General features: G+C 41.3%; 1 protein-coding gene across 1 annotated transcript in view; it reads right to left on the minus strand.

The window, feature by feature from the left end:
* SMG1 (SMG1 nonsense mediated mRNA decay associated PI3K related kinase) overlaps positions 1-27,110 on the minus strand; it is a 120,940-nt gene that overhangs the window by 71,656 nt on the left and 22,174 nt on the right. Inside the window, exons 2-9 of the mRNA XM_049789256.1 lie at positions 16,854-17,017; positions 15,300-15,455; positions 11,899-12,035; positions 10,454-10,512; positions 9,291-9,504; positions 3,612-3,737; positions 2,878-2,950; positions 1,599-1,696 (exon numbers count right to left, since the gene is read on the minus strand). Coding sequence (XP_049645213.1) covers positions 1,599-1,696; positions 2,878-2,950; positions 3,612-3,737; positions 9,291-9,504; positions 10,454-10,512; positions 11,899-12,035; positions 15,300-15,455; positions 16,854-17,017 — 1,027 coding nt within the window. The remainder of the gene's footprint in view (positions 1-1,598; positions 1,697-2,877; positions 2,951-3,611; positions 3,738-9,290; positions 9,505-10,453; positions 10,513-11,898; positions 12,036-15,299; positions 15,456-16,853; positions 17,018-27,110) is intronic.

The raw sequence follows: 27,110 nt of genomic DNA on the forward strand, positions 1-27,110 counted from the left end.
TAGTAAAATATATTCACAGGAGCCAAGTGCTGGTTAGGGCAGGTAGGGTGTGTGGCTTGAATGTGACCAACCCAAGTTCAAGCCCTGGCATTCTATATGGTTCCCTGGAGTCCTCCAGAAGTGCCGTGTAAACTCAAGTATAAGCCGACCCCCCACCCCCAATTTTACCCTAAAAACTGAGAAAACTTAGTGACTCGAGTATAAGCTGAGGTGAAAAATGCTGCAGCCAATGGTAAATTTCAAAAATAAAGATATGTAAAAGAAAAAAAAAGAAGATATATATGGGGCCGGAGAGATAGCATGGAGGTAGGGCGTTTGCCTTGCATGCAAAAGGACAGTGGTTCGAATCCCAGCATCCCATATGGTCCCCCGAGCCTGCCAGGAGCGATTTCTGAGCGTAGCGCCAGGAGGAACCCCTGAGCACTGCCAGGTGTGACCCAAAAACCAAAAAAAAAAAAAAAAAAAAAAGATATATACACAAAGCAATTACAATAATTGAGGAATCAGTAGGTTAAATGTTTCTCAATGTTTATTGCTAAAGAAAAACTGTAAACTAGCAACTATAACTTTAAAACTTTAAATAAAGTGCAGAAAGCCATAGCTTAACAGGTAATCAAGCTAAATCACAAAAGTTAAAATCCTTAAACTGCATCATCATCTGATGATGATGATATAGCTTCAGCTATATCTGATGTGAGGGTATCAGCATAGACATAGACATCACTGAGTTTGCAGATATCATCATCACTGATATTGGTCTCATACAAAGCGTAGATGATTGTGGTTAAATAGTTCAGTGGCATACAGTTCAGTTCAGCCGCCTACCTGTTCAGGTCAGCCGTGACTTGTGGACTGAGCTGAGGCACTGCCCCCTCCAGCAGACCATAGAAGATGACTGGAGACTACATGCATTTGATTCAGTGCACATGCACTGTAGGACCCAAGTATAAGACCAGTTCGGGTTTTTCAACACAAATTTTGTGCCCAAAAAACTTGGCTTATACTCAAGTGTGTACAGTTCCTAAGTGCAGAACCAAGAAAAACCCTAACCAGGGGTCCTCAAACTTTTTAAACACAGGGCCAATTCACTGTCCCTCAGACCATTGGAGGGTCTGACTATAGTAAAAACAAAACTTATAAACGACTTCTTATTCTGATGCACACTGCATATATCTTATTTTGCAATGAAGAAACAAAACAGATACAAATACAATATGTGGCCCACAGGCCATAGTTTGAGGACCACTGCAACACTGCTAAGTATTTTCAGAAAAAAATAAGTATTTTCAGAAATTACCAGTTACTAAAATTACCTCAAACTTCATAAAATCAAGACCTGCAGTGGCCAAAGAGACAGAGAGCTCAGTGGGCTGAGTGCAAAACTCCCTGTGAGGGAGGCCCAGATGCCATCCTCACTACAGGGCCTTTCCCAACAAAGTTCAGAAGCACCCTCCCATTTCTGGGTTTGGTACAAAAAAAAAAAAAAAAAAAAACATTAGAACACAATGGTCTGGTTCAAATATATTTATCAAAGCTATATACTTTGACATTTTCTTCTAACTGAAATGTTAGGAATTAACAGACTCCTATGAACTCACCTCAGCATAAGCCTCCATGTCCTCAAGAAACTGACCAAGAAGAGTGGTAGAAAATGCCAGATCAGCTACCCAAAATGGCTCCAAACTCTGCAACCACCCTAGAAATAATGGAAGACATTTCAAAGAGTAGTTTAAAGATTAAAAGCCTTCCTTTTTTCTGTTTTGGGCTATACGTGGCAGTACTCAGGGTTATACTTGTTTCTGTAATCAGGAATTACTGGTGGAGTGCTAAGAGCCTTTTTTTAATAGGTATCTAATTTCAGGGAAAGTAGTACTAGTACAATGGGGAGGGCATTTGCCTGTACATGGCTGACGCAGGTAAAATCCCCTGCATCCCATACAGTACCCTGAGCACATTCCTGGGGTAATTCCTGAGTAATTTCACCACAGCCTAGTGTTCTATTCCAGCTCCACACTCGCCACTGGCTGGACACTCTAAGCTATAACTCTGGGCTAGGGTGTTTGTACTTTGTACTGTACATGAAGCCTTGACTTCAACCCCAAGTGCCCACAAACCAAAATGACAAAAATTTGTGTGCACTGAAAAACAGGAAAGAATATCTCTACACTGAAAATGGAAAAGAACACTCATATGCTATTTTCATAAGTTTATTACACCACACAAATTAAGAGAAACTTTAACACTTTGAATAGCTAAAATGTTAATCAATTAAAAAACGCCATTTATGAAAATATCCAAATTAATTTTTTGGATCTTCTTTATTTTTATTTTTAATAAAGAGGAACAAGGACTAGGGCCAGAGGGAGACTACAGCGAGGAGAGCACTTGCCTTGCACACAGCCAACCTAGGACCAATGCCCAGAACCCCATATTGTTCTCTGAGCCCCATCAGAATGATTCCTGAGTGCAGAGCCTAGAGTAAGCCCTAAACACAGAGAGTATGGACCAAAAAACAACAATTCAGTAACAAGTAAAACATGCATGATCATCTAGCATCTTCCAACCTCATTTCAGTAGTAGTATCAGAGGGCCACTCTGATGTCTCCTATTAAGCATATGCCACAGACGACTTAAGGTAAGACATTTCAATGTCTCAGACACAACGGGACAGTCTGTTCTTATTCTGCCTATTAAGAGTACACAATTTTCCTCCAACAGTTCTATTCAGCTAATAAGTAATATTCATAAACAACTACCACCCTATTACTCTTAATCCATTTTATGGCATTATCAGAAACACAGGATCAAGAGCTAATCTTACAAGGACTGGCTCAGCAGCCCACAATAGCTAAGTGGCGGATATGCATGGAGACTTACCAGATACCTGTTGGGTGAGTGAAGGTTTCTGAGTATGATCTATGTGCCATCCAACTAAGATGTCAACTGTGTCCTACAGAAAGAAAAGGGAATTTATCATGGTCATGTCTCAATTGTTATCCCACTTGTAGTCCCCATGCACAGCAGAAGATCCAAGTAAGAGCATCTTCTGTTCTACCTCCCTGACATTACCCAAATGGGGGGGGGGGGGTAGAGGGGGGGGAAAAAAAGCTTTATTTTTGACTGATAAAACATTGGGTGCTTCCCCTCCCCCCCCCAATTATCCCACAGATGGGTTGGGGAGAGGTAGGGGCATGAAAAGGCAGAACCAGGAATCAAAACCAGGACATCACTCAGGAAAAAGCATGACTCTACAGTGGATTATATGACCCAGCTCCATCATGATATTTTTTATTTTATTTCTGGAGGATTTTTTTGGTGGTTGTTTGGCTGACTGGATGATTTCTGGGGCCACAACTGGCAGTGTTTAGGGCTTGCTCCTGGCTCTGTGTCCAGGAATCACATGGGGTAACAGATCAAACCCAGAAGTGCCTTATCCTCTGGACTATGACTTGGCCCCTTGTGGTAATCTGCTAAAGTACCATTCATTGTCATCTTCAACTTCACTGACTACACACTAAGGAGCAGAAGCTTTGGTATCTAATTTCCCAGGTTTTCCATAAATGTTAAACTATCACCCTAACATCTAAAACGACAGAGAACTAAGAACTCACCCTAAAATTAGTGCTGAAAATGTGAGGGTAGCATCGAGCCACCAGAAGAATACATTTAACACATTTGCAAAGTAATTCTGGTGTATCCACATTTTCAAGAATGGACTGCAGGCTGGCCATTACAAGCTAAAAAGTAAAAGAAACAAATCAATTGTTCAACAAAATAGAAAAAGCACTGATCAATTACATTAGTTATTTGACAGTGTCTAAGTCCAAAACTAATTATAGTATATACATTTAGTAGTCGTCCCCCAAAAAAGGTAAAACAATTTCTTTCACTGAGATATTCAGATGGAATCAAATGATTTTTCTTTTCCTTAATAATTTATTTACATTATAATTTCTAAGTGCCATTTTTTATATTTATATATTTTTAATATATAATATATATTATATATTTTTAATGCCATGTGATAATTTATTTTCTAAAAGAAAAGTTTATTGGAAAGTTAAGACACACGGGGGGGGGGGGTTTAGTATGTTAAGTATGGTTTATTTGTGTTTAAAAGTATCTGAAAATTTGTGGCAGGAGCAATGGCGCAAGCAGTAGGGCATTTGCCTTGCACACGCTAACCTAGGATGGACCACAATCCGATCCCTCGAAATTCCCAAGCCAGGAGCGATTTCTGAGCGCACAGCCAGGAGTAACACCTGAGCGCCACCGGATGTTGCCCAAAAAATAATTTTACTTTTGGGGGACCACACCCAGCAGTGCTAAGGGCTTACTCCTAGGTCTGCACTCAGATCACATCTTCTGCTATCTTGGGACCAAATGTAGTGCCAGGGATCAAACCCTGGCCTACCTGCTATACTATCTTTTTTTTTTTTTTTTTTTTTGGTTTTTAGGCCATACCTGGTGATGCTCAGGGGTTACTCCTGGCTGTCTGCTCAGAAATATCTCCTGGCAGGCACAGGGGACCATAAGGGACACCAGGATTTGAACCAATCACCTTAGGTCCTGGATCGGCTGCTTGAAAGGCAAACACTGCTGTGCTATCTCTCCGGGCCTATACTATCACTCTTGTCCCACTATGTGATAATTCAAGAACGAAAACTGGGGCCGGAGCAATGGTGCTCGAGATAAGGTATCTGTCTGCCTTACAAGCGCTAGCCTAGGACAGACCTCAGTTCAATCCCCTGGTGTCCAGTATGGTTCCCCCAAGCCAGGAGCAATTTCTGAGCACATGGCCAGGAATAACCCAAGCGTCAACAGTGTGGCCTAAAAAAATAAAAAACTAACATGTGAAGCCAGAGCAACAGCACAGTGGGTAGGGTATTTATTTGCCTTATACACAGCCAACCTGAATTTGATCCCCAGCATCCAATATAGTTCCGAGCGTGCCAGGAACAATTTCTGAACACAGAGTCAGAGTAACCCAAGCACCACAGGGTGTGGCTCAAAAAAAAAACAAAAAACTGTGCTTATTAAACTTAAAACTTCTGGGGCCGGAGAGATAGTGTGGAGGTAAGGCGTTTGCCTTGTATGCAGAAGGACGATGGTTTGAATCCCAGCATCCCACATGGTTCCCCGAGCCTGCCAGGAGCAATTTCTGAGCATAGAGCCAGGAGTTACCCCTGAGCACTGCTGGGTGTGACCCAAAAAACCCAAAAAACAAAAACTTAAAACTTGTCTAAAGATATTACAATTATTTTCCAATTAAAAATACAGAGCAATGGGCCAGAGAGATAGCACAACAGTAGGACGTTTGCCTTGTACGCAGCAGATTCGAACAGGCGGTGGCTCAAATTCCAGCATCCCATGTGGCCCTCAATACCTGCCAAGAGCAACTTCTGAGCGCAGAGCCAGGAGTAACCCCTGAGCGTCAACAGGTGTGACTCAAAAACCAGAGGGGGGAAATATATATATGAGAGAGAGGAGATAGAGAGAGAGGAGAGAGAGAGGAGAGAGAGAGGAGAGAGAGAGAGAGAGGAGAGAGAGGAGAGAGAGAGGAGAGAGAGAGAGAGAGAGAGAGAGAGAGAGAGAGAGAGAGAAAGAGAGAGAAGACAGAGAGAGAGAAGACAGAGAGAGAGAAGACAGAGAGAGAGAAGACAGAGAGAGAGAACACAAATCTTACACTTTAGTGTAAAAATTTTTTTTCAGCCATACCAAGTGATGTTCAGGGGTTACACTGGCTCTGCAACCAAGAATTACTCCTGGCAGTATTTGAAAGACCATGTGGGGGTAATGGGGATTGAATCCAGGTCAGCAGCAAAGCATGCATCCCCCTCATGCACTACTGCTCTGGTTCACTGTGTAGAAATTTTATAGATTGTGTCTTAGGATATTAGTACCCGTTTTAAGCTGGAATGGCTAAAGAAAAGATTGTACAGCCACAACACAAGCCTATATTCCTACCATACACTGACAAACTATTAAAATTGATATATGGCTTACACAGCTAAGAAAATATTGGGGGGGGGGGGTTATTGGTCATACCCAGCAGCTCTCAGGGGTTATTCCTGGCTCTACGCTCAGAAATCTCTCCTTGCAGGCTCAGGGGACAATATGGGATGCCGGGATTTGAACCACTGCCCTTCTGCATGCAAGGCAAATGCCCTACCTCCATGCTATCTCTCTGACCCCATTCTTTTTTATTTTATTTTATTTTTTTTTTTTTTTTTTTTTTTTTTTGGTTTTTGGGTCACACCTGGCAGTGCTCAGGGGTTATTCCTGGCTCCAGGCTCAGAAATTGCTCCTGGCAGGCACAGGGGACCATATGGGGCGCCGGGATTCGAACCGATGACCTCCTGCATGAAAGGCAAATGCCTTACCTCCATGCTATCTCTCCGGCCCCTCTTTTTTATTTTTTAAGGTCACATCCAGAGTATTCAGGGGACCATTTGGGAGTACAAGGGATTGAACCTGTATCAGCCAAATGCAAGGCAAGAAAAATTCATCTTTATAAAAATAAAATGCTGGGGCTAGAAGAGAGAGTGTAGCAGGTAAGCTGTTGATCCAAGTTCAATTCCTGGCACCACATATGATACCTGGAGCAACACCAGGAGTGAGTACTGAACACTACTGGGCATAGCCCAAAAGCCATAAGGGTGGGAGGGGAAAAATACCAGGTACAGAATATGGAAAGATGCTCAAATCACTGAGTGAAACATTAATAAAAATCATGATCTTCCAATGGTATCATTGTATCAGGCACAGATTATTAACTGATAACAAAGAAAAAAAAAAAAAAAAAACCTCAACCAATATATGTCTTCATCTCAAAAATTAAGAAAGCTTCAAGTTACAAGACAGCTAGTATAAAACAGTTGTATTAACCCATTAAGTATTCACAAGCAAAATATCTCAGTTCAGTCAGGAAGTAACAACCAGGGACCCAAACACAGCAGGTAGGGAGTTTGCCTTGCATTCCACCAAATTAGGTTCAATTCCAGGCATTCCATATGGTCCCCAAACCTGCCAAGAGTAATTTCTGATTGCAGAACAAGGAATAACCTGGGCAGCACTGCTGGGTTGACACGCCCCCCCCCCCCAAAAAAAAGGAAGTAACAATCAGACAAACTGAAAATCTCCAATATTCTGCTAAACAAGAGAAATATAAAAAACTATAGAAATGGGGCCGGGTAGGTGGCGCTGGAGGTAAGGTGTCTGCCTTGCAAGCGCTAGCCAAGGAAGGACCTCGGTTCGATCCCCGGCGTCCCATATGGTCCACCCAAGCCAGGGGCGATTTCTGAGCACATAGCCAGGAGTAACCCCTGAGCGTCAAACGGGTGTGGCCCAAAAACCAAAAAAAAAAAAAAAAAAAAAAACTATAGAAATAATCTGGCATACAAGAGGACTAAGGTCTTCCTAATGAGCCATAGGTCAAATAAGACAAAAGCATGGGAGGTTCAAGAAAGCTGCAGAAAGCTCAAAGGGCTGAGAACATTCTTTGCATAAAAAAGGCACAGGCTCAACCCGGCACCAGCAGTCCCTTAAACACTGCTGTAGTGACTGAGCAGAAAAAGACATAGTCTCTCTAAGCAATATTGGTGTGATCCAAATCACTTCCCCAATATGAAATAACAGGGGCTGGAGAATAGCACAGTAGTGTGTTTATTTTGCACACAGTCAGCCTCAATTTGATGCCCAGCATCTCATATGGTCCCCCAAACCTGGAGGGGGGTTGGAGGGAGGAAGAGAGACCTTAAATGTCATAAGGCTAACTATAGGAATTTGAATGTAGATTTACTTATATAATACCAATTTTCTTAGGTATGATTATAATAACTAGAAAGATTACTTTTTCTCATAAGAGATTTCTATTAAAGCATTAGGGAGTGAACAGTTAAGTGTAATTCATCTTCATATAGGTCAACACACCTATACAAATAGGTTAACACACCTTCAAATAAGTTAAGCACATGTTCATGTAGGAATAAAACAACTATCAAAATGTACTGGGGCCGATAACACAGTGGTATGAATGGCACTTGCCTTACATGCAGCCGACCTGGGAGGGACCCAGTTTGATTCCAGGCATCCCATATGGTCCCCCAGCCTGCCAGGGGTGATTTCTGAGCAAAGAGCCAGAAATAACCTGACCAGCATTAGGTATGACCAATAAAAAAAAAGGGGGGTGGTCTTTTGGGGGCGCCACACCCAGCAGCACTCAGAGGTCACTCCTGGCTCTGCACTCAGAAATTGTCTCTCTGCAAGCTCAGGGAACCATATGGGACAACCCAGGTCCATCTCGGGTCAGCCATGTGCAAGGCAAATGCCCTACCACTGTGCTATTACACCACCCTGGCCCCTGGGTTTTGGTTTGTTTTTGGTTTTGGTTTTTGGGCCACACCTGACAGTGCTCAGGGGTTACTCCTGGCTCTGTGCTCAGAAATCACTGATTTCTGGCAGACTTGGGGGGACTTTATGGGATGACAGGAATTGAACCAGTGTGGTTCTCAGGTTGTCCATGTGGAAGTCAAATGCTCTATCACTATGCTATCACTCCAGCCCTGTCTTTTTTTTTCTTTTCCTTTTTTTTTTTTTTTTTTGAGGTGGGGGGGTCACACCTGGCAGTGCTCAGGGGTTACTCCTGTCTCTACGCTCAGAAATCACTCCTGGCAGACACAGGGGACCATATGGGATTGCTGGGATTCGAACCACTGTCCTTTCGCATGCAAGGCAAATGCCCTAACCTCCATACTATCTCCCCAACCCCAGCCCTGTCTATTTTTAAATTTTCTTTTTTATTTTTAATTTTTTTTTCTTTTGCATGTTGTCTTCACTCAAATTCAGAGAAAAAGATACCCTGTTTCTGTTTTTTTATTTTGCTTTTTTGTGGTGCTGGAAAATAAATTCAAGGCTCACACAAGCAATTCAAGTACTATCTGGCATATTTCTAGTCTGAAAAAAGAAATCTTATCTACATATCAATAATAAATATTTACCCTCTATCCTAAATTTTCTTTAAGCTCCAGTTCAAGGACATCTGTTAAGTATACTTTTCTTCCCAAATACATGAATTTTCCCCATTCTTTTTTGTTGTTGTTTGTTTGGGGGCAACACCCATTGATGCTCAGGGGTTACTCCTGACTCTGCACTCAGACATCACTCCCTGCAGGCTAGGGGACTTTATGGGATGCTGAGGATTGAACCTGGATCTGTCCCAGGTCAGCCCTGTGTAAGGCAAAAGCCCTACTGCTATGCTATCACACCAGCCCCTTCCCACTCATTCTTACCTGCATTACAGATGAAAAGGCTTTCTTTTCTCCTACAGTCTCTAACGCTTTGTAGGTGGCACATAAGTAGAGAAGTTTAACTTCATCTTTTGCAGATGAGCTAAATTTGCTAAAAATCCATTTGAAGATCTTTTCGGCCTCATAGCTGAGAGAAGCGCAAAGAAGGCCCAGACAGCATGCTCCCTCCTGTCTCAACTCCTGAAGCAATTTGCTGCTGTATTCACATCAATGCAAACAAGCACAAAACATAAGAAAGCCAAAGTTTCAACCAGGACAAGGACAACATAACCTCAGAAAAGTCTTAAATGTTTTTTAATTTATATTCCACCTACACAGAAGGCTGAATTCTTATCCAATTCAAATATTTTTCTCTCTACCCTGAAATGGCCAACCTACATGTTAGATATTGTATTTTTCTTTTACAGATCGACTCTAGAGACAGGAAAGGTCCAGAAATAATCTAATTCCTATTAGGTTTCACATTTTCCCTCAACATTATATAACTTTTCACAAAAAAGGCGAGCAGCAAGAAATGATCTAACATACTAATGATGTATGTATAGTATAAACAATTTCCCAATGGAAAAGTATAATAGGATATAATAATTAAATACAAAAAAACTTTAAAGGGTGACAGCACTGACTTAAATAAGTATGAAATAAAATCATCCAAAAGGATGAAGGTTTGTCACCTGCTGAGCTGGATTTTGGGAACTTTCCAACACTGCAGTTCTCTGGAAACCACATTATGAAATAACCATCCACCTTTGGAGAATCCCAGCAGAACAGATGGTTCCAATCACTGTGGTCCAAAGGAAGAAGCTCCCTCTCCCCTCTATTCTTTAAGTCATTTCAAAATTATATAGTTAATGAAAGTTAATCACAGTCTTACGAGCCTTTGTCTTTCATCATTCTACAAAGTAATGTCCAGTTATTCAATCATGTTTACTCTTTAAAAAAAAAAAAGATGGTACTTCCTTTCAAGGGGATTCTATTGGTATCTAATAGTAATTTGTGAATAAACACTTTACTATATAAATTATGACAACCCACTACAATATTAAAACACTGCTCCTAATAAATGAAGCAATGGGCTTATCTTTTTAGTAATTTCTAAAACTCCATTTCATAATCTTTTCAATTTAAACAATGTTGTTGCTTACCTTTCATTAAGCACATCATGTACAGCAGCCAATATATTATCCAACTGTTTGACTAGGACCTTTAAAAAAAGAACAGAAAATCTTCAGGTTCCTATGCTTTTAGTAACAACATTTTATTTTAACATGTACCCCACCCCTCCAAGTTTGGTGGGGGGGAAATGAGAGTGTTTTTGAAGCCTCCTCCAGCTGTGCTCAGGTGTGACCCCTGGGAGTGTTGGAGTTACCTTATATGGGGTTCAAATCAGCAGGCTACATACAAGGTAAGCACCTTCTCCCTGCTGTACTATATCGCTCCAGCTCTGAAGCCTATGAATTTGGGGTTGTTGTTGGCTGTATTGATTGGTTGTTTTTGATGTTTTGGTAGTTGGGGATATGCACATAAGAGTGGTTGAACCATGCCCAGTCTTTACGGCCTATTCCTGTCTCTATGATCAGAAGATCATAAAAAGGTGACAGAGAACTGAGGTGAGGATTACAGGAAGCACTTCCCTGTATCTTTCCCCAGCCTGTTCCTCCAAATTTTAGTTGAAAGAATCCTTGTTATCATTATTCCCAGTCACCAATTATACTTTTTCATGGTGTTAGACTTTTTAATTTATTCAAAGGAAATATATGGTCACAATCCATCAATAAATAAAATAAACTCAAAGGTTTTGGTTTATTTGGAGCCAGAGAGATAGCATGGAGGTAGGGTGTTTGCCTTGCATGCAGAAGGATGGTGGTTCGAATCCCAGCATCCCATATGGTCCCCTGAGCCTGCAAGGAGAGATTTCTGAGCAAAGAGCTAGGAGTAGCCTGAGCACTGCCAGGTGTGACCCACCCATCCACACACCCCTCCCCCGCAAAAAAAAGGGGGGGTTTTGGTTTACTTTTATGGCTTTTTTAAATATCTTTATTGGGGCTGGAACAATAGCACAGAGGTAAGGCATTTGCCTTGCATGCGGCTGACCCAGGATGGACCTGGGATTGATCCCTGGCGTCCCATATAGTCCCCCGAGCCTGCCAGGAGCGATTTCTGTGTGCATAGCCAGGAGTAACCCCTGATCGTCACCGGGTGTGGCCCCAAAACTATATGATATATATATATATATATATATACACACACATATATATCTTTATTTAAGCACCATGATCACAAACATGTTTGTAGGTTTTTAGTTATAAAAAAAGAATACCCTCTTCACCAGTGCAACATTTCCACCACCAATGCCCTCTTCTCCCTCCCCCCTCACCCACTACCTGTATTCAAGACAGGAATTCTATTTCTCCACTCACTACCATTGTCATGATAGTTGTCAATGTAGTTATTTCTCTAACTGGACTCACATTACCGTGTTGTTTCTCTTAGAAGCAAATCTTATTCCTTTTAAAAACCACTCTAGCTATCATTCTCTAGCTTAAAGAAATACAAAAGTGACCAGCATTTCGAAACATCCTGTGCTCACCAGTTTGTTTTCTGGTTGCTGAATGAATTCTTTCAACTGCTTTACTGTAGCCAGTCTCCGGTCTCTGTCATCTTCCCGGGTGATCCTCCGAAGAAGATTCGACAGTCGAGACTCATCAGAGTAAGACATCGATCGCTCTGTTAATATAAACATTTTGAAATAAGCAGAAGGGCCCGAAGAGATAGCACAGTGGTGTTTGCCTTGCAAGCAGGATGTATGCAACCAGGACCAAAGGTGGTTGGTTCGAATCCCGGTGTCCCATATGGTCTCCCATACCTGCCGGGAGCTATTTCTGAGCAGACAGCCAGGAGTAACCCCTGAGCACCGCTGGGTGTGGCCCAAAAACCAAAAAAAAAAAAAAAAAGAAAAGAAAAGAAAAGAAATAAGCAGAGAAACCTAACTTAATCTAATTTAAATACATCCAAAAATTCTAATCAGCTAGACCACAAAAGCTCAATGAATGAAAGTTCCATGATACTGTATTAATCAAAACATAAAAAGTCCCAGGCAAACTCCAAAGAATCTCACTAAGGCATGATAGTAGGAAGAAGTCTCTTGACCAAAAATTCATGTTGAAAAGAGGAACATGCATGAAATGCTATCATTAATAGTACTATAAACCATGGTGCCTAAAAGGTGGATGTGGGAAGAAAGAGAAAGAAAAAAGAAAAAGTGCTTGCCATAGAGGCAGGCTTAAGGACATTTGTAAAGAGATTGGTGTTGAAACATTGTACACCTGAAACGCAATCATAAATAACTTTATGACTTTGAATCCATTTTTAAAATATTTTCAAAAGATACAGGTTAAATATTTTCTAAGCTGCTTTCCACATTCAGGTAAATGGCGCAGGTAGGGAATAGAACCTCTATAGGAAAGGATCAAGTCTTACTTGGGCAGGAACCTCTCCTACATCTCCATATCAAAATTTTTCTACAATGAGGTTCTGATGAGCTGCTGTCACATATTCTCAGCAGGACAAACATTGAAGTATTGCTAACCATGAGGAAAGAGCTCTCCAGTTTCTATCTGACATTTTAGTAAGACTTCAAAGATTCTTTTTAGGGTTGTTTTGGTTTTAGGTCAGACCTAGCAGTGCTCAGTTATTCCTGATGGTACTCAGAGGACCATATGGAATACTGAAGATCAAACCAAGTCAGCTGCGTACAAGACAGTATCCTACTTGCTGTACTATCTATCCAGCCTGAGATGTCAAACAAATTCTTCAGATATAGTATATATCCTTAATCACTTAATCACCCCATGTCTGAAAGTTTACCCAAAATACTTGTTTTTTAAAACTGGAGGTTAACTCAGGACCAGTGCAAAAGGGTAGAGCCTGTGTTTAGAACTCACTTCAGCCCTGGGGCTTGGGCTTTAAAGGGCCAATCCCCTAACCACAGCTGCTCTACAATGTAACCTCAGTAACCCACATTGATTAGGAAAACCCTATCTTTAAATCATCTCCAAGATTCTCACTTTTAAGAGAATTCAAAGCATTAAAACTTTTCTTGAGAGTGGTGAGTGCAGTTATAGAAATAACTACAGAGGGGCCGGGAAGGTGGCGCTAGAGGTAAGGTGTCTGCCTTACAAGTGCTAGCCAAGGAACGGACCTCGGTTCGATGCCCCGGCGTCCCATATGGTCCCCCCAAGCCAGGGGCGATTTCTGAGCTCATAGCCAGGAGTAACCCCTGAGCGTCAAACGGGTGTGGCCCAAAAAAACAAAAACAAACAAACAAACAAACAAAAAAAAAACAAGAAATAACTACAGAGAACTACCATAATCATGTGAATGAATGAGGGAACTGGAAAGCCTGTCTGGAGTACAGGTGGGGGTGAGGTGGGATGGAGGGAGATTTGGGACATTGGTGATGGGAATGTTGCACTGGTGAAGGGGGTGTTCTTTACATGACTGAAACCTAATCACAATTATATATGTAATCAAGATGTTTAAATAAAGAAACAAAGAAGAAATATAGTATAGATCAAGAGAAATATTTAGACCTGTGGATTTTCAGGTCTTGGGAAATCAAGATGTAACCAGGAATCTGGGCAGTGACTTAGGTGAACTTTGTTGGCAACTTGGTTGCAGCTCTTAGATACTGCATAGCTCAATTCATGGAAGCAGCAGTACCTCTTGGAAAATATTTGCCCCTTTATTTTCTGCCCCAGAGATCAGCAGTCAGTTAATATACCTGTCCTATCAGGAGACTGCACTGTTGAGTGTTCAGAATCTTGCTGTTGAAGTCGAATTAATATTGAGTAGAAATAAAAAATGATCAGACTTAAACACCAAAATCCAAAGTCAACTACAACAGAATCAATTCCCAATCTACAACACAGAAGGAACCACTTATATTAGTAGCCTGGGGGCAAAGAAGGGGCTTTATGGGATGCATGCTGCGAACAGGGGTGGAGGGAGGACAACATTGGTGGATGGAATGCCCCTGAATCAAAGTCACTATGTACCTAAAATACTACTGTGAATAATTTGTAATCCACTTAAATTTTTATTTTAATAAATAATAACTTTTATTTTATTAAATAAATTTATTAAATTTTATTTTAATAAATAATAAATTTCAATAAATATTATTTTTATTAAAATAAAAACTATTAATAACAAAAAAACTTTTTTTTTAGGCCGGAGCAGTGGCACAGCGGTAGAGGTTTGCCCTGCACACAGCTAACTTAGGAAAAACCACAGTTGGATCCCCTGGTATACCATATGGTCCCCAAACCAGGAATGATTTCTGAGTGAATAGCCAAGAGTAATCCCCAAGTGTCACCGGGTGTGTCCCTCCCCCCCAAAAAAAAACTTTTCTTGTCATAGGGCAGGGATTAGAAAACAATCATTAAAAAGAGGAGCCAGGGGCCAGGAAGGTGGCGCTAGAGGTAAGGTGTCTGCCTTGCAAGTGCTAGGATGGACCATGGTTCGATCCCCCAGCGTCCCATATAGTCCCCCAAGCCAGGAGCGATTTCTGAGTGCATAGCCAGGAGTAACCCCTGGGGTGTGGCCCAAAAACTAAAAAAATGAGGAGCCAGAGAGACAGCTTGATGAGCCAGAAAGCAGGCTTTGCATGCAGGAACACCAGGTACTGTTGCTGGTACCATATGGTCGTCTCTTCCCCCAACCCCCAACCCCCAACCCCCAAGTCTCTAAGAGTAGTCCCTGAGACAGCCTAAAAACAAACTAACCAGCAAGCAAAACACAAAAATGATGAAAGACTAAAAAAAAGTTTACAGAAAGGAATGCAAATGTCTGCACATCTTTCAACTCACAATAAACTGACCCCTCACACAGTGCAGGCCATTGGTGGCACATCCCAGTACAAAGCATCAGTAAGGAAAAAGAGTTGAAGAAGAGAAGCTGTGGGCTCTATGCCAGTCTGTCCAGCCTTACCCTGTGATTTCCTCATGTCTTTGATGGCTAGCGAACGACTGCCATGCTGGACACTGGTGAACTCAGGGCTGGTCACATTGTTGACCCTCAGCTCTTGCCCCAACGACTTCCGACCATAAGTATTTTCCCCAGATCCTCCATTGACGTTGTAGCCACCTAAAAACAGCAACATCAATATTTAATACGGTTATTCCATTCAATCAATTCCTAACTTGAGGGCTTCATGAACCACCTAGCTACAAAATCCCTACTCCTTAACTGTATTGCCGCATCTTTGCAGTCAGTTTGATTGTATGTTAGTATCTTTAGAAGTAAATGAGTAAAAATAAAAAAATAAAAAAAGTAAATGAGTGGGGAAATAAATTAAGTCAGATTTGGGGCTTTAAAAAGCCTTTTTGAAATCTATGGGAAAGTAGTAGGAAACAACTGCAGCCTTGGGGATAAACCATATTACAGGACTGGGGGGATAACAAGGAAACTGCATTTCTGTTATTTCATTTAAAGAAAGAAGATTTAAATTTTTTAAAGAGGATAAACATATTATAAAGAATCAAAATAACAATTTAATATTTACATTTTAAATTTACTAGAAGAGAGGAAAAGAAAAGTTTAAAAAAAAAGTTTTTAAAATACCTCTTTGGGGGGCCTGAGCAATAGCACAGCATTAGGGCATTTGCTTACAGCGGCCAACCCTGGACAGACTCCAGTTCGATTCCTGGCATCCCACATGACCCTAAGCCTGCCAGGAGCAACTTCTGGGTGCAAAGCCAGGAGTAATCCTTGAGCATGGGCGGGTGTGACTCAAAAAATAAAAAATAAATATGCCGGGGGCCAGGCGGTGGCGCTGGAGGTAAGGTGCCTGCCTTGCCTGCGCTAGCCTAGGACGGACCGCGGTTTGATCCCCCGGCGTCCCATATGGTCCCCCAAGAAGCCAGGAGCAACTTCTGAGCGCATAGCCAGGAGTAACCCCTGAGCGTCACAGGGTGTGGCCCAAAAACCAAAATAAATAAATAAATAAATAAATAAATAAATAAATAAATAAATAAATAAATAAATAAATAAATAAATATGCCTCTTTAAAAAAAAAATGCCTCTAGTTGGGACTGGAACAACAGCACAACAAGTAGGGCATTTGCTTATTAGCACATGGCTCTGGCCTCTCCAGCATCTCATATGGTCCCTCAAGCCTGCCATGAGTAATTTTTTTTTTTTTGTGGTTTTTGGGTCACACCCGGCAGCGCTCAGGGGTTATTCCTGGCTCCAGGCTCAGAAATTGCTTGCTCCTGGCAGGCACGGGGGACCATATGGGACGCCGGGATTCGAACCAATGACCTCCTGCATGAAAGGCAAATGCCTTACCTCCATGCTATCTCTCCGGCCCCAACCCATGAGTAATTTTTGAGCACAGAGCCAAGAGTAACTCCTGAAGGCCACAGGTGTAGACCACAAACAAAAAATAAACAAATGAAAACAAAAAATAAACAAACAAAAACAAAAATGCCACTAGCAATAATATAAATATGTATGCACACACTCATATGTGTATATATGTACCCTTTTCATCATTCTGTATGTCAGTGTGGACTCTGGTATCATCATGCCTTTGCCGAGACACCACAGCTGAATTTGAAGGCTGCAGTCCATAGGAAGAAGACACGCTCCTATCTCTGGATGAAGAATATTTTAAATTATCTGGGTCGGCTGATGCACTATCAGTTCTGTAAAGAGAAGAGAGTAAGATTAAGACTTTAGACACTGTAATAGCTCAAATCATAAATCAAACTTCAAATAAAAGCCTCTCTTTTCCCACCTTTCTAATTTTTAAGTTACTATTATAAGTACGAATTCAATCTACTTTGTCCCAAGTAGGAAAGAAGGAATAAAATGCCAAGGGAGGTTTTGTTTTGTTTTGTTTTTGCCCTTCTGATACTCTAAAGACTCATTAAGAAACAGAAATAAAAACAGGACTAGAAGAGGCCTGAGCAGTGGCGCAAGCGGTAGGGTGTTTGCCTTGCACACGCTAACCTAGGACAAACAGATGGACGAACCATGGTTTGATCCCCCAGCGTCCCATAAGGTCCTCCAAGCCAGGAGCCATTTCTGAGCGCATAGCCAGGAATAACCCCCAAGCATCACTGGGTATGGCCCAAAAAGAAAAAAAAAAGATTAGAATAACCAACAGGGGCAAGGAGAGGGGAGATAGTAGGGATAGGGACTTTGCCTTGCAGACAGTTCTAATCCTGGCATCCATGTGGTATCCAGAATAATTCCTGAGCCCTCCAGGGTAATTTCTGAATACAGAGCACTGCTATGTATGCTTCCCCCTCCAAACAAAAAACAACAAAAAGAATGACCAACTCATTCCACTTTGCTAGCAATTAGACCATTTGTTGGAACTGAAATTCCTGTATCCTACAGCTCCCTTAGTCCCAAGCAAAATGGGGCAAACTTATCACCCTGGTCCAGGAGTCTCTTCAAGCTATTTGATAAAGAGTTCTTCCAGGGGCCGGGCGGTGGCGCTAAAGGTAAGGTGCCTGCCTTGCCTGCGCTAGCCTTGGACGGACCGCGGTTCGATCCCCCGGTGTCCCATATGGTCCCCCAAGCCAGGAGCAACTTCTGAGCACATAGCCAGGAGTAACCCCTGAGCGTTACCGGGTGTGGCCAAAAAAAAAAAAAAAAAAAAAAAAAAACAAAGAGTTCTTCCAAAAAGATGCTACAAGCAGAGGGTTAATTCATGGAAAAATTAGCCATATGATTGTAAAAATTAAAGCAATGTGTTTCAAAACTATTTTTCAAATATTAACTCAGGGACAATGAGGCATTCTTTCTCATCTGATTTTTGTTTTGTTTTGTTTTGTTTTGGGGCCACACCCGGCATTGCTCAGGGGTTACTCCTGGCTGTCTGCTCAGAAATAGCTCCTGGCAGGCACAGGGGACCATATGGGACACCAGGATTCGAACCAACCACCTTTGGTCCTGGATCGGCTGCTTGCAAGGCAAACGCTGCTGTGCTATCTCTCCGGGCCCTTTTGTTGTGTTGTTGTTGTTGTTGTTGTTTGTTTTTGTTTTTTTTTTGGAGAAGCTTTGCTATCTCTCCGGGCCCTCAACTGATTTTTTTTAATCTGATTATTTTATAGGAAAATTTTATAAAATAATTATCTAAAAGCAAGCTCAATTAATAGGACCTTAGAATACATTAGCTTTAAAGCAAAATTATTTTAATGTACTGCAACAGCAAAGACTTCACTGAAAATTCCTTAACTATGAAGAGTATCTATTTAAAAAAAATTTGTTCTTGGGCCACACCCAGTGACGCTCAGGGGTTACTCCTGGCTATGCACTCAGAAATGGCTCCTGGCTTGGGAACTATATGAAACACCAGGGGGTCAAACTGTGGTCCATCCTAGGTCAGCTGCATGCTTTAAATTTCTTTTTCGGGCCACATCCGTTTGATCTCAGGGCTCAGAAATTGCCCCTGGCTTGGGGGGACCATATGGATGCCAGGGGATTGAACCTTGGTCCTTCCTTGGCTAGCGCTTGCAAGGCAGACACCTTACCTCTAGCGCCACCTCGCTGGCCCTATTTAAAATTTTAAAGATGAAACAAAAATAAGACTCAAGGATGTGTGGCTCAGTAATAAACGCCTATAATGTACATGTGAGATGCCCTGGATTTGATTTTCAGTTCTAAAAGAGAAGGAAAATAAAAAGACTTTTAATAAAGCTGAATGAGTGCTACAGTCCAGGACTATTTAAAATACAAATTTTATCTGTATGTCTTGATAGCTGGGCATTCCTATCAAGTCCCAGAATAAAATCAGTGTCCTTGTACTAGGATTAACTCTATGCCTCAAAGATCTCATTAATAAAACAGGAAGCTAAGATTCATAAGTCCTCATTCTTCCAACCACCAGTGTCAATAATTAAGACAACACTAGGTGCTTTATGGCAATATGAAAAGTAGCAACAAGACCAACAAAAATTTCACTCCTACTAACATTTCATCTGAGAACAACCTTCTGGGGGTGTTAAAGGTAGGTAGGTTCACTTCTGAGACTAAAAACATCCTTTAAAATTAGCAGGGAAAAGATAAAGACAATAACAGAAACTAACCTATATTCCTCATCACCAAGCTCCTCTCTACCATGTATGAAAATGAAGGCAGAGTTTTAGGTCTTCCTTAATCATCCATTCATTCTCCTACCCACTAAAATACTAAGGCTCAATCAGAGACACAATCTGTATTTATTGCAATAAGTGTTAATATACAATGCAGGCCAACAGGTCTAATTAAATTTAAGTGGCCCAAGTCTAATTTTATTGCTAAAAATTTTTAACTTTGAACTATTAAATTCATAAACCTTGTGTAACTTTCTACAATGGAGTACCTCCATTCAGGTTTCACTACGTAATACTTTACAGTGCTCAATATTTCAACATAAGGAAAAGTATGATTTCAAGGTAGGAAAGGATATTTTCTAAGTATATTGTACGGATTTAAAGGAATTTAATACTCAAGGAAGTGTGAGAACTTTTTAAACTATTATGTATGTATGTAATAGAATGTATGTATGTAATAGAATATGCACTACAATAAACCTTAATTTTTAACTTAATTTTGGAAAATAATCTAAAAATGTACAAGTAGAGTCTGAGTTTGGGGCGAGAGTGATAGCAGGGTAGGCCACTTGCCTTGCATGTGACTGACATGGGTTCGGTCCCCATCACCCTTATGGTCCCCCAAATCCACCAAGAGTGAATCCTGAGAGCAGAGCTAGAGGCCCTGAACATGAGTGAATGTGCAACCCCCCCACCAAAAAAATGCACCCAAATAAATAAAAGTACGACTTTTTCTATAAGCACCTGACATAATCTTAAAAACAAGCTGTTAACAAATAAAAAAATTCTGAAGCACCAAGCTCCTGAGGTCTCAAAAAGATTGTTATCATTATGTTTATCACACTATTACGCATCTATGTATTGCTTGCTGGTGAAAAGATCTGGGCTCAAATCCTAGCTCCACCATTATCTGACTTTGTACACTGTAATCTCCGAGCCACCACAGTTTTTTTGTGCAAAATTTCCTGTCTAGTTTGTAAGGATCAAACTTAAGTTTACAGGGGATACTCACAATTAACATGACCATAATACTAAATGAACTCAAGGTTTCCAATATAACAACAGTAGAGCAGCTCATGAACAAGCAAGTAAGTACAATTTTTACTCTCAGTAATATAGCAGCTAATTTTAAATTCTTCGCTGGAAAAAAACAATTTCACTAAACTTAAAAAAAAGCAGCAACTTCGTTGGGGGCGGGGAGAGGCCACAAAAAAAAAATTGAGCAACTTCCCAATTGAGTTATATGCAATTAAGATTTGTTTTTAGAATCTGAGTTTTAAAAATACAACCAAACACGCAAATTCGTGAAGCGTTCCATATTTAAAAAAAAAAAAAATACAACCAAAAATCTCCCTAAGAAAGAACCACTATCTCATAGCTGTCTAGTAAATTAGTAAACTCCTATGTTGCCCAATTCTTTTGTTTTGCCTTTTTTTTTTTTTTTTTTTTTTTTGGTGGTGGTTTTTGGGTCACACCCGGCAGTGCTCAGGGGAAACTCCTGGCTGCAAGCTCAGAAATTGCTCCTGGCAGACAAGGGGGACCATATGGGAAGCCGGATTCGAACTGATGACCTCTGCATGAAAGGCAAAGGCCTTACACCTCCATGCTATCTCTCTGGCCCCCAATTCTTTTAATACAAACTGATCAAAACATTTCCAATCAGATTTAAAGGTATTCAGGAAATAAAAGCATAAAATTGTTCAACATTTTTAAGAAATTTCTAACTTTAAACATCTAGCCTGTTAGAATTTTTATATATCAGGCTATTAGCACTAGTAAAATCATCCCAAACCAATAAACAGAAAACCACTAAAGAATGGAGATGAGAGTTTAAAAGAAGCAACCAAGGCAAAAATAGAAAATGAAGATCTGAATTCCACAAGGCAGGCATGAATGTTAAACCAGGGCTGTATCATCTGCCAGAATCTCATCTTAATGATAAAAAAAAAAAATCTGTTAAGATTAAGAAACCTAAAGATCCAAAAATACCTCCAGTGCCCCCTTGAAACTCTAAAAGTAATATGTAAAAAAAGAAAAAAAGAAGAAATGCATCAATTTCCCCCCAATGATTAAACTGCAGTTAAAAGCCTGATGTACATGCCACATGAGAGGTAAGTTTCTAAAGCTCATACCTCAAAAATCGCATACTGTATATTATGGAGCCTTTGTGATGTTTTGCATCAAGTCAATCTGTAAGACAGTAGTTACAATATTAGTGAAGACAGTGTACGTTAAAACATTGTTGTTCAAACATGAAGCAAATACCATTCACGGGTTAAAGGTGCTTGTAGGTGAACTATGGCACTCTAGATTTCGTATGTTGAAGCAAAAATTGAGGGGGAAGCCACTGTGCCTTAGGTTTATAGTGGCAACCAAAAAGTTCTCTACTATATAAGAGAATTTAAATGCCAACTATCGTAAACAAATCACACACAAATATAGTTACCACTCATTTCAGTTACCTATTCTCAATATAAAGAAAACATGATGATTACAATGGGTCATTCATTCCAAGTGATCCCAAAATTCTCAGACCTGACATGAAAACATCTGCCCTGCATCAGGAGATATCTCCTCTTTACTAAATGTAGTTTTGTAGCCCAGTTCTTGTAAACATTAATAAGAGCAAGACCTCCCCCCCCCCATACCCTTAAAAACAAAACCAAAAAGGCCATTCAGAAAATGTACTCTTCGGGAGCATTTTCATAAAGCACCCCAAAATGACTTGATGCAAACGCCATGCCTAGTGGTACTACAGGAAGCAGCATCATGCTTCAGGTTGTTTTTAATTAAGCTTTTTAAGAGATTTCAATCTGGTGAGATCGAATTTGTAATAGGTATCAACCAGGAAACAAGAATTACAATAAAGCCTACAAGGTAAGAATTAATTTAATTCCTTAAGTCAAGAGATACTCAAAAATAGCAGGGGCCAGGAAGGTGGCGCTAGAGGTAAGGTGTCTGCCTTGCAAGCGCTAGCTAGCGTAGGACTTCGATCCCATATAGTCCCCCCAAGCCAGGGGCGATTTCTGAGCGCATAGCCAGGAGTAACCCCTGAGCGTCAAACGGGTGTGGCTCAAAAACCAAAAAAAAAAAAAGCAGTCAAGATTTTTTTTTTGTTTTTGGGCCAAGCCTAGTGACACTCAGGGGTTACTCCTGGCTATGTGCTCAGAAATCACTCCTGGCTTGGGGGACCAAATGGGACGCCGGGGGATTGAACCTAGGTCAGTCGCATGCACCTTACCGCTGCGCCATCGATTGGTCCCAGCAGTCAGGATTATTACTAAGCAATAGAAAGATATGTTGTATTATATGTTTTGTATTAACAAAACTCCTTGAAAATAATTCACCTTTTAGAAATAAAATCAAGGTTACTCCTGTAGATGTCTTATTTTTCCCTTTTTTTTTGTTTTTGTTTTTGTTTTTGGGCCACACCCAGTAACACTCAGGGGTTACTTCTGGCTATGCGCTCAGAAATCGCCCAACTTGGGGGACCATTTGGGATGCCGGTGGATTGAACTACAGTCCATCCTAGGCAGACACCTTACCGTTTGTGCCACCACTTCGGTCCCAGTTCTCTAGCTTTTACTTGAAATGTTTATTTAGGAGGAAAAATTGAAAGGTAAAGCACTTGCATATATGAGGTTTCAGCCAAACACAACAAAAACAAAAACTTTGAAGGCTTATTTAACAGTGTCCTCCAGGAGACCACAAATACCATCAGTTTTTCTTACCATTTTCCTCCACTTCTATTTGTTAGATAAAAAATTTCTCTTCAAGGCCAGTGGGTAGGGCATGTGCCTTGCATGTCGCTGACCTGGGTTTGATACCCAGCATCCCATATGATTCCCCAAGCCTGCCAGGAGTGATTTCTGAGTGAAGAACCTGGAGTATGCCTGAGTGTCAACAGGTATGACCCAAGAACAAAACAAAAAGTTGTTCTTAGGACAGAGTGATAGCACAGTGGCTAGGACATTTGCCTTGCAGGCAGCTGACCCAGGTTCAACCCCCAGCATCTCATGTGGTTCCCCAGCCTGACAGGAATGATTTCTAAGTGCAGAGCCAAATGTAACCCCTGAGCACTGCCAGATATGCCCCCCCAATAAGATCTCTCATCATTTAGGCTTTTTTCTCTTCATCCTGAAATGCAGTTCCCTAACCTCAAACTACTTTTCTGAAGATTTATCCAATAACCCACATTTCCTCTGCAGAGCACTGTATTAAAACCAACATTTACTTAATCACTGACTATACAAGTTAGGCTAACTAGGTGCTGGAGCAATAGCATAGTGAGTAGTGTTTGCCTTGCACGCGTCTGACCAGGTTCAATCCCTGCCATCCCAGAGGATCCCCCAAGCCTACCAGGAGTGATTTCTAAGAGCAGAGCCAGGAGTAACCTCTGAGCGCCACCAGGTGTCCCCCACCCCCCCAAAAAAAAGTTAGGCTAATAGAAAATGACTCATCAACTTAATGAAGGTATTTGTAACCCTCTAAAAATTATGATCTAAAGAAAAGGACCAGAATGAAAGGAAAGCACACAGGACATTTGCCTTACATAAGGCCAAACCCGGGTGTGATCCCAGCATTTCATATGGGCTCCCCTGAACCTGCCAGAGTAATTCCTACCTAAGCATAGCATAAGCTGCTCCTGAGTACCAGAGGGTATGACCCCAAAACCATAAAGAAAGAAAGAAAACCTTTAAGTCAATATAAGTTCCATTTATTTACAAGTACAAAATGTTCCACGGCTAAAAAAAAAACTCCATTATTCAACTTCTTTTTAAACTTTTATAGCACTTCAAGCGTGTACCTCACATACTAGCTCCAATTTCAGTTTTAATGTACTAGGTTCAATTTGCTCGCTTGTTTCAGATATTAGTATTGAAGGCAGGGCATTACTATCTTAGACCAAATGCCATTCAAAGGGTTAATAAAAAGCATAGTAGACAGGAGTCAGCTTGATAGTATAGTGGGTAGAGCGCTTGCCTTCAACACAGCCAACCCAGGTTTGATTTCTGGCACCCCATGTGATCCCCAGAGCCCCATCAGAAGTCTCTCCTGAATAGAGTAAGCCCTGAGCATCACCAGATGTGACCCAAAAACAAAGGGAAAAAAATAACCTCAACTGATAAAAAAAAACCACACAGAGTAAAGCAGGAAACCTGGCTTTCAATATATTTATTAACAGTAAAAGCATGAAAAACAAGATTATCAATTTATGTTTTGATAACTCAGTATTTCACATTAAGACAGATTTTTCCCTGTTGTGGTAGTGGCGGACTGGGGGCCAAGCTTGGCAGGCAGGGCAGAGGAATGGCAGCTGCCTTCACCAAGTGGTGTGCAGGAAGTACTATGAGGGCAGACTTCAGGCTCTGTCAGTGCAAAGCTCTAACCCTCCCGTCCTGATCAGTATACATTGCCAGATAGATTTAGTTGCCACAGGCAAAATGCAAAAATGCCATACTGGTCTACAGTCACCAAATTAAAAATTATCAATGTCTGAATAAGCTAGTCCAGCATAGCAAGAAACACTTGTTTTTCATATGCATGGGTGAGGCCCTTTGGGGGGGAGGGGTAGAGGGAGGAAGGAGGGAATGGAGGGAAGGAGGGAGGAAGGGAGGGAGGGAAGGGGAGGAGGGAGGGAGGAAATTCCAACACATTTAAACTAATATAATCAAATAATCAAAACGATCTGCAACATTATGCATCTACTTTCCCCAATGGTCAAATTTACAAACTGCAGTTAAATTAAAACCCTGCAAGATAAAACCCAGGGCCCCAGCCAAACAACTAGTGGGCAGACACAGCAATGGAGCCCCCCTCATCTCCAGTCACCCTTCTCTCATCAACATACAAAATATACTCCTAAGTACCCTTCTCATATATAACGTGTATACTGCATGTTCCTCAACTGTATGTGAGCAAACACCCTCAGAAATATCCAAGAGCTTCCTGAAAAAATACTAAACAGGCACAGGCTGATATGTCGCCTACATCTGGAAGGTGTAACTGCCAAACCCCAACTTACTTTCTTTGATACCAGTTAGATATACATTCAAATTAAAGCTGCTCTTCAGGCCCTCTTCTGTTTCTTTCATAATCTTTAGCATTTAGGTTTTTCAATAAAAACAAAAACATCGGGGATGGGCGGTGGCGCTAAAGGTAAGGTGCCTGCCTTGCCTGCGCTAGCCTTGGATGGACTGCGGTTCGATCCCCAGGTGTCCCATATGGTCCCCCAAGCCAGGAGCAACTTCTGAGCGCATAGCCAGGAGTAACCCCTGAGCGTTACCGGGTGTGGCCCAAAAACAAAAAACAAAAAAAACAAAACATAAAAGCATAGTATACTTTGAACCTTCTCTCTCTCTCTGTTTAGCTAGCAAACTCCCGAGATTGGTCAATCAGAAAACCACTAATTGGGGCCCAGAGAGATAGAACAGCTGCGTTTGCCTTGCAAGTAGCCAATCCAGGACCTAAGGTGGTTGGTTCGAATCCTGGTGTCCCATATGTTCCCCCGTGCCTGCCAGGAACTATTTCTGAGCAGACAGCCAGAAGTAACCCCTGAGCATCAATGGGTGTGGCCCAAAAACCAAAAAAAAAAAAAAAAAAAAAAAAAAAAAGAAAACCACTAATTGTACCAAACATGGCACATAATACGCTGGATAGTTAGTAAAGAAGGTAGAGTGCTTTACCTTACCAAAGAAAATAAATCCCATATAAAATCCATTGCAATGGAACTTGAGAGATATCATGTGCCTTGCACATGTCTGACCCAGGAAAGACCAGATTTCGATTCCCAGCATCCCATATGGTCCCCTGAGACTGCCAGGAGTGACTTCTAAAAGCAGAGTCAGGAGTAATCCCTGAGTGCCGCCCGGTGTGGTCCCAAAAAAAAAAAAAATCCATTGCTTTTTTTTCTCACATTATTATTGTGAGGTTCTATACTTCATCTGATATAAATATATTACATGTCAAGATTTTTGAGGAGAGGAGGGGTTTAGGTCATACCTAGTGGTGATTAGGGCTTACTACAGTCTGTGTCCACTAGGATCACACTCCTAGGAGACTCATGGGACCAGGTGGGGGACTGCTGATTGAACCCAGGTCAGCTAATTGCAAGGCAAATGCCTTACTCTCTATACTATCACTATACTATTGAGAAGACTGACATTTATAAAATAAAATCTGGAATGCTCAACCTCCAGGTGTTAATTCAGTACTTAGTAGCTTTGCTGGGGCCGGGGCGGGTGGCGCTAGAGGTAAGGTGCCTGCCTTACCTGCACTAGCCTTGGACGGACCGCGGTTCAATCCCCCGGCATCCCATATGGTCCCCCAAGCCAGGAGCGACTTCTGAGCACATAGCCAGAAGTAACCCCTGAGCGTCACTGGGTGTGGCCCAAAAAACCAAAAAAAAAAAAAAAAAAAAAAAAATGGTAGCTTTGCTAAGTGCTAAAGACACCAGAACTTAAGACAGCAGATTTGACTCAAATGGCTCATTTCCTCTGGATTTTACTTTTACTTATTTGGGGAGAGAGAGGTGTTGCCATGTGCAAGGCAAATAAACTACCAACCCCCACAGCTTTATTTTTTGTTGCTGTTTTGTTTTGTTGTTCGTTTTTGGGGGCAGACACATGCTGCTATGCTCAGGGGTTACTCCTAGCTCTGCACTTAGGAATTACTCAGCAGTGCTAGGGGGACC

This window comes from Suncus etruscus, chromosome 15 (genome assembly GCF_024139225.1).
Source record: "Suncus etruscus isolate mSunEtr1 chromosome 15, mSunEtr1.pri.cur, whole genome shotgun sequence".
NCBI classification, from domain to species: Eukaryota; Metazoa; Chordata; class Mammalia; order Eulipotyphla; family Soricidae; genus Suncus; species Suncus etruscus.